Source organism: Borostomias antarcticus (assembly GCF_949987555.1).
Source record: "Borostomias antarcticus genome assembly, chromosome: 5".
NCBI lineage: Eukaryota > Metazoa > Chordata > Actinopteri > Stomiiformes > Stomiidae > Borostomias > Borostomias antarcticus.
Window position 1 is genome coordinate 10,890,114 of NC_140238.1, and position 11,132 is coordinate 10,901,245.

Here is an 11,132-nt window from a genome sequence, read left to right on the forward strand (position 1 = left end):
GAAGTGGTCTCCAAAGCCCCGGCCTGCTCTGGGACTGAAAACTCATTAATCACGACTGGCTGCTGTCAGAGCCTTGGTTTTACTGCCTGCCAGTATCTCACTACAGAGGAAGTGCTGCTATGCTACATATAGCCGTGCCTGCCTGGAATCTGTGTTGGATTACCGGGCCTTTGGCAGCAAATGGCAGGCCAGGAAGCATTCCAAACAATCATCTGGACCCCTAAGACACGCCTTTAGATCTGACAGAGATAGGATAGGTGTAAGAGACGCAGTGCGAATACCTCTCTTTAGCCTCAAGAAGTGAGGAAGGAAACAGAGGAGAGACAAAAGAACAACACTGCCTGTTGCTTTTGTAGCATAGGTGGTTTGGAACAATGTCTGTGTGATGAGTAAATCCCCGCCTGTAAAGCCCACATCTCACCCTCTGCAGACCTCTGGGAGTTTCTCTTTGGTCTAATGGTACAGTAGATGCTTTTGTTCCAATTTTGGAGGTCGGTGTGGCGGTTCGAATCCCACCTGAACCCAGCCCTGTCTGGTGTGCTGTAACCGTCCAGGCATGGGTCTAGGGAGGTCGGCGGGCGTAAGCGGCGATGCTGGACCGGAACGGTGGTTAGAATGCGCCGGGTCGTTCATCATCAGAGGGCAGATCATTAGACAGCATGTCTGTCGTTGCTGCCAGCTTCCACACCCCCGCCCGCCCTCTCTCAGGGCCCTGTACCCAGCTCACTGCAGAGTGGCACACTTACAGCTCCTCCCAGCCTGGGCTGGCTGTGGTCATGACTGGCCCTGCTGCACATAGCCGGCATAGCCCACATGGCTGGCCTGAGCAGGGCCTGGCCTAGCTCCCACCAGACATGAGACCTATAGTCCAAGACCAGCTCATGAGCTCTGATATGCGCCTATCATGGTCCAGTCAAGGTTTTGAAGACATTCTGTAAATCCTTTGGTGGTCTTAACTGTGTGTGCATGTGTGCATATGTGCGTATGTGCGTGCATGCGAACATTGTTATTTTTTCTCACCAACATTTCCTACTCTTGCACTTGCCTGGGCAAGAAGGCTGCAATGTTCCAGAGAGCTGATTGGTGCTAGGCTGATGACGTTATACAGGACGTTGAGGAGTGACTGTTTTCTTTGTGTCTCTCCCCTCCAGAACTGCCTGAGGAGGCGGGACGCCGGGCTGATCACTCAGCTGCAGGAGCTGGACCGCCAGATCAGCGACCTGCGACTGGACACAGAGGCGTCACATGACCAGGCGGAGACGGACAGCCGCCCGAGCTCAGGTGAGGCGAGGAGCTCCCGACGGGACGAGAAACCCGCATGCATGGCCGATCTCATCGAGCGATCCGTCTCCCGCGAGGCTTTTAGGGTTTTAGGGTTTCGCCCCTTTCCATTCTCTCACACCGAGAAGCGTTGCCAGACCGCTGTGTTGGACTATGGAGACTAATATGGTCAAGCCTGCAGCCAGGGAGAGGCCGGGCCAGGAGCGAGTCCTGCAGCTTCATCCTCCAGTGACTTGTATATGCAGATGCTCTACATTCCTACTGAGGGAGGTCATGTTGGCCAGTGTTCTACTCCCAGGCTCCCCACACAACAGGACCGACTCTGCACGCACGCTATCCACCCACTTCTCCAATCTGACGACCCTAAGACTCGCAATACACCCAAGACCATTTCCAGGGAAAATTCCTCAATCTAGGACTAGGAACCGGGCCTATAATGGCACAGTAGAGTTGTAGTTAATTTCTGCCCCCCCACAGAGTTACATTTCGTCTCGTTTAAGATGTCAACATCCAGCCAAATTCGTATTTTTTTCTTCTGCCGGGACGGAATTAGCATTCCTGACTGAACGAATGGGGTTCGATGAGCAGGTCAGGAGCTCATGCACGCTGCAAATTGAAAGGAAACCAAATGTTTCTCTAAAAGGCCCCCGATCTGCTGCAAAGCTGCGTGTTTCTCGAGTGCTTGAGATTTCTGCCTTCATCCTTTTAATAGCTCAGGCTGTCGGGTAATAAATTGTTGGGATGACAGCTCCCTGCCTCCTCCCCGCGAGGTGCAGAAATCAATGTGTTAAAATGTCTCTCTCTCTCTCTGCCCTCTTCCCCTCTCTCTCCCTCTGTGTACTCTCTCTCTCTCCCTCTCTCTCTCTCTCTCTCTCTCTGCCCTCTTCCCCTCTCTCCCTCTGTGTACTCTCTCTCTCTCTCTCTCTCTGCCCTCTGTGTACTCTCTCTCTCTCTCTCTCTCTCTCTCCCTCTCTCTCTCTCTCTCTCTCTCTCTCTCTCTCTCTCTCTCTCTCTCTCTCTCTCTCTCTCTCTCTCTCTCTCTCCCCAGGTTTTTATGAGCTGAGCGACGCAGCTTCAGGCTCTCTCTCCAACTCGTCCAACTCGGTGTTCAGTGAGTGTTTATCCAGCTGTCGCTCCAGCACCTGCCTGTGCAGCCCTCTCGACGCCTCGCTCTGCTCCTCTGACGGCAGGCTGCGCTCCGCAGGTGAGACGCGCTCACACACACACACACACACAGCACCCCTCACTCTCCTCTCATCCATTGCACTTCTCACCTCTGGCCCCTCCCACCCCCCCCTGCTCTCATCCCTCTCTCCTCTTCTTGCTTGTCTCGTCCCATGCCGCTCTCATCCCTGAACTGCTGCCCATCCACTTGCCCCCCCCTCCTCCCTCCCCCCTCCCCCCTCCAACCTCCCATGGCCTAAGACAAGACACCACAAGACACCACTGCGCTGTTTGATGTCACATGTGGCCGGTCTTTTGAGTCTTTTGTCCTGTTTACTTTGTAAACACCACACTCTTCCCTTCACCCTGGAGGACCTCAGCCGACCCCCCTGCTGGACCCCCGGACTCACACCCCCCACACGCCCGTCAGATCCCCCTCCATGACCCCCCCCCCCCCCCATCCCCTTCTATCCAAACCCCCAGTCTTCCTGCTGCTGTTGTTATTGTTGCTGTTCTCTGGAATTGTTTACACAACAGTGTGATTGAGTTCCAGAAGGGTGATAGGAGAGGGGGGGGGGGGTTGGGGTGGCAGAGAGAAATAAGAGGAGAGACAGGGGGGGGCAGATAGAATGTCAGACCGTCAGAGAGGGAGGGAGAGAGAGAGGGAGAGAGAGAGAGGGAGAGAAAGAGAAAGGAAGAGAAGAAAGCTCTAACATTGTTATCTTAGTAGTTTTCCTGCCAAGCAGATGGTTTCAGAAGCCACACCTATGATAGTCAAACAGAAGGTCCATTAACACGTCCAAACCAATTACTCCCCCTAACAGCACACACACACACACACACACACACACACACACACACACACACACACACACACACACACACACACACACACACACACACACACACACACACACACCTACACACACACACATGTACACACACACACCTCAGTGGAGAGAATGCCATCTCAGCCTGTCAACACACCGGAACATAACAGGAGGCAGGATACTGCAGCCTCTGAGCTGCTCTCAACCCCTGTGTTGGGTCTTCACCTTCCCCACAAATGGTAGCTCAGCTCTGAGCTGTTCTGTCTTTGGGGCTGGGGGGCATATTCCTGTTGACAGTGTGATCTAGCAGTAGAATGTGATTTTTCTCCTGTCAGAGGGATACTTAACCACGTAACCTTTCTAATCACCATCTCTAGACATAGGGGTTTAGTTGAGCAGTAGTCTCACGATGTCAGACCAGATCTCCGCCTAGAACAGCGCCGAAAACCGATGCTACCAATCAGAACCACTGCCTACATAGCTAATAGGGTGAAAGACCCGCCTTACCGGAAACAATGTCCTCCAAATGAACTGGAGTGGAGAATCAAAACAAAACGTTCACCGCCCCATTAGGAAGGACCGCCCTAAAGAAGTTGGATTGGTTCTGCAATGCAGACATTTCATCTCTCAAATAGTTTCCACCCACTTTTAGCGGCGAAACCTGGACGAATGTCTTCGGTCTGTAGTTGAGCGCAGCGTTTAGAGCAGTGGTTCTTAACCTTGTTGGAGGTACTGAACCCCACCAGTTTCATATGCGCATTCACCGAACCCTTCTTAATCGGAAAAATAAAATATGATTTTTTCAAATTCAAAACATAGGTATATATTTTACTGGTGCACAAAATGAACCGTGCATCAACATCACTGTGTTCAAAGAACAAAACCATCAAAACATGATTTTCACACAAAAACAAAAACATAATAATGAATATTTACTGCTAATCAGTGTGACTTCTGCTGTTGCCAATGATGGCCAAGCGGGGCGTGTCATCACGAATCATATGAGTCGGGTGTGTGTCTTGACCTCCGCCGAACCCCTGAGACTGACTCACCGAACCCCTGGGGTTCGATCGAACCCAGGTTAAGAACCACTGGTTTAGAGACTGACTCGTGAGTGTAGCTTAGCACAGTCCCTGTACCAGGGCCACGGTATTGCTCTGGTCATCTGTGGTTCTAACTGTCTGTCTCTCCCCTCCAGATGAGCTGGGCAGCTGTGCCGAGTGCGAGGGCCACTGCGAGGAACAGGCCTCCGGAACGGTCCGGCGCTCGCTCTCCGCCCCCTACCCCCCCTCCCCCCTGGACTGTGGCGCCTCGGACGCGGCGTCCAAGTACCACTGCGACCTGGTGGCGAGGAACGGCAGCGACGTCTACCGCTACCCCAGCCCGCTGCACGCCGTGGCGGTCCAGAGCCCCATGTTCATCAGCTCGCTGGCGCCGCCCTCGGGGGGGAGGGAGGAGGCGGGGCCGCCAGGGAGGGGCGGAGGAGGAGAGAGGGAGACCTCGGAGGACGGAACGAAAACGGAGAAGGAAGGCGAGGTGCTCCTCCAGGTCGCCCAGAGCACCTCCTGGCCCGCCCCTCACCACAAGCGCCTGGAAGGCTACATCTACGGCCTGCTGCAGCGCCGGGCCGCGCCCCTGCGGACCTCCAGGCCCAGAACCAGCATCAGCACCGACCCGTCCAAGAGCATCCTCCGCCAGGCCAGCCTGTGCGTGAGGCAGGGCGTGGGCGCGGGTCAGGCGCCGGGGCTCGTGGGACATCTGCAGGGCGGCCCGGGCGGGCAGGGGACCCTTCGGACCAGCCGGCAGCCGTGTTTACAGGCCGGGGGAGGAGGAGGAGGAGGAGCAGGAGGAGGAGCTGTTGACCCTCACCTCGTGGCGGCCCCCCCCCCTCAGAGACAGTGGTCAGGGGAGAGCGGGGGTCCGCCTCCCCAGCAGGAGAGCGCCGTGTCTCAGTCGCACACTCTGAACGGACACGCCCTCCCCAACGTCCTGCCCACTAGCGGATACGCATTCCCCGACAACGGCGTTCACGCCGTCCCCAACACCAACAGCCTGCTGAAAAAGAAGGGCTGCTCCATACCGGCCAATAGAGGACCTCTGTTGTCAGTGACGTCGCCAGCGGCGGCCCTGCCCCTGAAGGACTATCAGGATCTGGGCATTCCCAAGGCTAACTCCTCCCCCAAGGAGGCCGCCAAGCCGACCACCCTGACCAGGACCGCCTCCCAGACGACCACGCCCAAGAGCAGCCCCAAGACCCTCCTCCCCTCAGGCCAGAGCGGGAAAGCTGATAGGCCGGCGCCGGAGCTGGCCAGCCTGGGCTCCTCCTCCCAGAGCCAGGACGAGGGAGGTCACATGGTCAGCGGCCAGTACATCCCCGCCCAGCGGCAGACCGTTAAGCTCCGCAAGGGCGGCGGGAAGAACGTCAAGGTCGTCAAGGTGAAGAACGCGGCGCTGAAACCGCGGGCGGCGGCGGCGTCTTCGCCGGCGGGTCACGGCGAATCAGTTAGCGAGGCGACGAGGGAAAAGCAGCAGCATCAGCAGCACCGGTCTGGAAGCAGGAAGTCCCGCCTCCCGGAGGAAGTCTCCGCCCACGTCCACAAAGTCTCCAGGCGGGGGGCGTCGTCCCGAGCCAAGCGCATTCCCGCCTCCATCCCGGAAGGCCGGATCCTGGAGAAGCACGCGAGCGCCGCCGTCTCCACGGGTAGGTCCCACGGCGCCGCCTCCAGGCACCACGGCCACCACCACCACCACCACGGACACCGTGAGGCGGTGGTCGCCAAGCCCAAGTACAAGCGCGCCGACTACCGTCGCCCGAGGGCCGTCGCCGAGACGCCCTACGACGAGGCCCTGAGGCGGGCCCAGCGCCGGCACCGGAGGGACCTGATTGGCCGGGTGTCCGCCGCCGCCGCCATGTACCTCCCCTCCAACCTCCCATTCGCCAGCCCGTACACCGCCTACGCGGGCAGCGACTCGGAGTACTCGGCGGAGTGCGCCTCCCTCTTCCACTCCACCGTCATGGACACCAGCGAGGACGAGCGCTCCAACTACACCACCAACTGCTTCGGCGACAGCGAGTCCAGCGCCAGCGAGGCGGAGCTGGGGGCGGAGAGCAGTAGCAGCAGCGACTCGGAGGAGAGCGCCGAGGGAGGGGGGCTGAACTGGCCCCAGTTCGGCCAGGCGGCGGCGGCCGGGTCAGGAGCCCATGACCACATGACCCCCGCCCAGGCCAAGGCCTTCGTCAAGATCAAGGCCTCCCACCACCTGAAGAAGAAGATCCTGAGGTTCCGCTCGGGGAGTCTCAAGCTCATGACCACCGTGTGAGGAGGCGGTCCGAGCTGCGAACCCCGTGAACACTGTACCCGGCTTTTAGTTGGCCAATCAAATTGGCTGTTCTCTTTGCACCGAGAAGTGCCTAGGGCTGCGTGTTTAGGGCTGTGTTCGTTGGATAAATAGGGGGGGGGGGGCGGACCTCTCTTCTGATTGGACGCTGTCCGGGTCTCTGCCAACCAGGTTTCCAGAGACATTTATATCCATTTTAAACTCGGGACGGGAGGATCACAGACCCCCGGAGCTGGAACTTCCTGTTGTGAAATAGCTCAGATCGGAGTCAAATCCAAATCAAATGTCCCTCGATATTCCAAACCTTATTCGAGGCGCTTTCCTGGGTACGGTACGATGGCATATCTTTGCTCCGATCTGACTAGTGTTGCTCCAGCGAGTTTCGGGGCCCGCGTATCTGTCAGCCTCCCCCTCCCTGCACTTTCTCTGACAGGCGAGCGCATGGAGGCTACCTGGCTAGCCCTCTCTTTCAGTCGCCCTGTCCGTTTTATGTAGCCTTCATGTATTTATTACCCTGGACTCTACCTGCTCCCACACTGCCACGTTCAACCAGTGAATGCTTTTCAACGGTACCTGCTTCATTCGGTTGTTGTTGTTTTTTCTCTGATTTAAAGATATTTAAAACGTAATATATATATTTGTTTGGTACCTCTTGGACATGTACGAATTGTGGTACTACTACTCGACTGATGACTTAGGCGGAGACGGACTTCCGTCCGAGATGAGCATGGCTAGGCTGAGTCTACTAGGTAAACACACACGTTGATGGGCAACTTCCACTGCTGATATTTGGTATTATACTGTATACAGTACAGTCCATATGCATGAACCAACTACTTTGTCCTGGTCTGTTGCTGGTACCCACTATAACTGTAAATGGTCTATGGTTGTACATACTGTATACTGGTGCTTTAATCCTTTTGATGCTTTATTAAATGTCGGCTTTAAAATCTGCACGTCCTCTCTATATTTCTATAGTGCTCTGCATTCTCTGTGTGTGTGTGTGTGTGTGTGTGTGTGTGTGTGTGTGTGTGTGTGTGTGTGTGTGTGTGTGTGTGTGTGTGTGTGTGTGTGTGCAGATGCTCTCTCTCCTTCTTTTGGTGCGTCTGTCACTCAAACGTGAAGCTTTCTGATCACGTCGTAGTGTTTGCATGACGCCCCGGTTAAGTGACACTTTGACAGACTGCAGCACACACTCTCCTTATATACACACACACACACACACACACACACTACTCACACACACCTTCCCAGTGCCAGCCTGCCTCAAACTGCAGTACACGCCCCTCACACCTCTCTCTCTCTTTCTCACATACACACACACCACACACACCTCACATGCGTCCCTGCCAACAGGCAGGGGCAGAGCAGGGAGAGGGGAGGAAGTGTGTCTCCCAGTCAGAGGACCTGAAGGCTCTTTCATGAGCAGAGGGGCCTGAAGGCCCCCATTCATGAGCAGAGGACGAGGCCTCAGTAGAAGGAACGATCCGGGTCGTCCATGACAACGTGTGTCTGAGCCAAGCACACGTCGTTAAACGTCAGTGGCGTCGGTCCTCGAGGCAGGCATCATGCCGTCTCTGTGGCATGTTTCATATCGGTCTATAACCACACATGCGGAGCCAGCCAGTGATACTGTAACACCTATGGGGAGACGAGAGAGTGTCTGTACTGAATGATGGCAATTCCTGTAATTTGCTGTTTGCTATTGACCCTCACACTGATTCTACCTCTGCATACAGGGCAGCAGGTAGCCTGTGTGTGTGTGTGTGTGTGTGTGTGCGCATGCGTGCGTGCATTTGTGTTGTTTCAAATCTACCATAGGAGAATCAGCCCTCAGGCTCCCTCTCACCTAACACCTACCATTAGACCAAGAGGACGTCCTTGCATTCCCGAGAGCAACATTTGGGCTTTGCCTCCATTTGTCCGACTTGGCACCTCGGCTTGCTTCCCGGAGTTAGCATCTTAGCCCTGTCACATGCTTACATTCACTTAATACCCTCAAACCTCTTACACATATCGCCACAGACAGCCCCAACACATGACTAAACATTCAGATAAACTTTGTTATTACTGCCTATTTCACAAAGGTCATTCATTCCGGATGGGAGCCGTTATATTACGTAAGAGACCTTGTTCAGTTTTAATGGGAGCAGAGAACAGCAGTTGACCTTGTTTATAATGTCAGTTGACGAGTGGCCAGGACAATGTGTTTATCAAAGGGGGCAGCCGCATGTTAGGGGTCAGGGTAGAGGGTTTTGAAAGGTTACGATGGGCCCTAGATACATTTAGCTTTTAGCACAACTTTATAAACAGCGTTTCAACACATAATGTAGCCTACTGTGATATGAACTATAGCTTTTATTATAGGGTTTGAGTCAACGTTTAAAAAGATAATATTTGAGAGGAGTAATGTCTAACCCTGGCCCAAAACAGCCTTGGGCTCTTATCACAAAGCCTGGTTTCATAGAACCCAACCCCCTCCCCAAATCGTCCCTTAACCACGTCTCTGCGGTTTTCCGAGCTGTAAAAGTCAACATTTTATAACGAGTGTTTATGGGGCGCAATGTTTTCACAAAACAAGAACACGCGTGTGTAATTAGCGGAGCCGCAAGCCAGCGCGTTCCCTGCGTTCACCCAGCTACTCCACGATGGCAGACAGGAGAGAGAGGTCACCATTCCTGTGGCTCTGACCGCAACCATCCGACAGGGGTCTGACGGAGGCCACATCTCTGACCGAAACGCCACCGTGTTCAGTCAGCCTACTGGATAATGAGAAGATGTTTGCACTGGGAGAATGTGGTATCTCTCATGCTGTCGTGCCACGATCGTCCAATCACACTGACGAGATTAAATGGTGCACTAAAAGCAGATATCATGCAGCTGGATCAGATCAGCGGAGATACTGTAGGGTAAGTGTGGCTGGCTAATGGCTGCGATGCTGGTGGTTCCAGAAGGGGGGGGGGTAGTTTGGGGAAAACACATCAGGTTGGTGGGGAAGCTCAAGGACAACACTGTCCTTTGTGTGTGTGTGTGTGTGAGAGAGAGAGAGAGAGAGAGAGAGAGAGAGGCAGGCTAAGGTACTTCAGGCTCTCTCTGTGGCTGTTAGTTGCACCATGCTGTAGAATTGCTCTCTGGGCTTGATGGCACACACACACACACACACACACACACACACACACACACACACACACACACACACACACACACACACGCATGAATGTAACAGAACCCTGCTCTTTAAACAGGGGCTGTCTCCCAGGACACTCTATGGCCACATTGGTGAACTCAATACCCAGACAACTGGTGGGCAACCCTAAACACACACATATGCACATGTACACACACACACACACACACACACACACACACACACACACACACACACACACACACACTCACTCACTCACTCACTCACTCTCTCTCTCTCTCTCTCTCTCTCTCTCTCTCTCTCTCCTGAGGAAGCTAATCCAGAGAAGATGGTGAGAGAGAGAAAGGAGGGAGGTATAGAGGGAAAGAGAGAGAGGAGGGAGGTATGGAGGAAAGAATGGAGAGAGGGCGAAGGGAAGGAGGGAGGGAGGTATGGAGAGAGAAGGAGGGAGGGAAGGAGAGAGAGGAGGGAGGGAGAGAGGGCGAAGGGAAGGAGGGAGGGAGGTATGGAGAGAGAAGGAGGGAGGGAAGGAGAGAGAGAAGGGAGGGAGAGAGAGGGCGAAGGGAAGGAGGGAGGGAGGTATGGAGAGGGAAGGAGGGAGGGAAGGAGAGAGAGGAGGGAGAGAGAGGGCGAAGGGAAGGAGGGAGGGAGGTATGGAGAGGGAAGGAGGGAGGGAAGGAGAGAGAGGAGGGAGGGAGAGAGAGGGCGAAGGGAAGGAGGGAGGGAGGTATGGAGAGGGAAGGAGGGAGGGAAGGAGAGAGAGGAGGGAGGGAGAGAGAGGGCGAAGGGAAGGAGGGAGGGAGGTATGGAGAGGGAAGGAGGGAGAAGGATGGTTATCAGATGGCCAGAGGCACTGATGCATGCTGTACGTGCCTGACTGCTGGGACCATATGGTGTACAGAGCCCATCCCTGGCAGTCCAGCACTGCTCTGTTGTGGTGGATGGCTCGGCTTAATTATTGCTAGCTATGCCGAGATGGTTAGCATGGCTCAAATAGCACTAAATGGCAAAGCTAGGATGGTGATATTCGCATTAAGTTAGCATTGGCTAGTTACATTATCTAATGAGTTTAGAAGGTGTGTCCCCCCACTCTAAGCAGACCTGGAGAGAGAGGTGGGGGGGAGGAGAGAGAGGAGAGAGAGAGAGGAAGGGAGTGAGGGGGGGAGAGAGAGAGACAGGCAGAGAGAGAAAGAGAAAGAGAGTGATAGAAAGACAGTTAAGAAACATCTTGTATAGGGTCACGGGAGGAAGCAGTAGTTTCCTATAGTTCATTGTTTCCTAGACAGACAGTCTCTAACTATGAATAATAGATGGCAGCTAATATATCTGCTATATCCCCTCTGTGACACTGGGACACATAAACATGGAAT

At 54.6% G+C, this 11,132-nt stretch overlaps 1 protein-coding gene across 1 annotated transcript in view; it reads left to right on the forward strand.

The window, feature by feature from the left end:
• Positions 1 to 6,596, forward strand: part of dact1 (dishevelled-binding antagonist of beta-catenin 1) — a gene marked incomplete at both ends in the record, with an annotated part of 8,077 nt that extends 1,481 nt beyond the window's left edge. The window contains 3 exons of the mRNA XM_084438896.1: positions 1,152 to 1,281; positions 2,330 to 2,485; positions 4,474 to 6,596. Of these exons, the coding sequence (XP_084295022.1) occupies positions 1,152 to 1,281; positions 2,330 to 2,485; positions 4,474 to 6,596 (2,409 nt within the window). The remainder of the gene's footprint in view (positions 1 to 1,151; positions 1,282 to 2,329; positions 2,486 to 4,473) is intronic.
• Between the last annotated feature and the right edge of the window lie 4,536 nt (positions 6,597 to 11,132).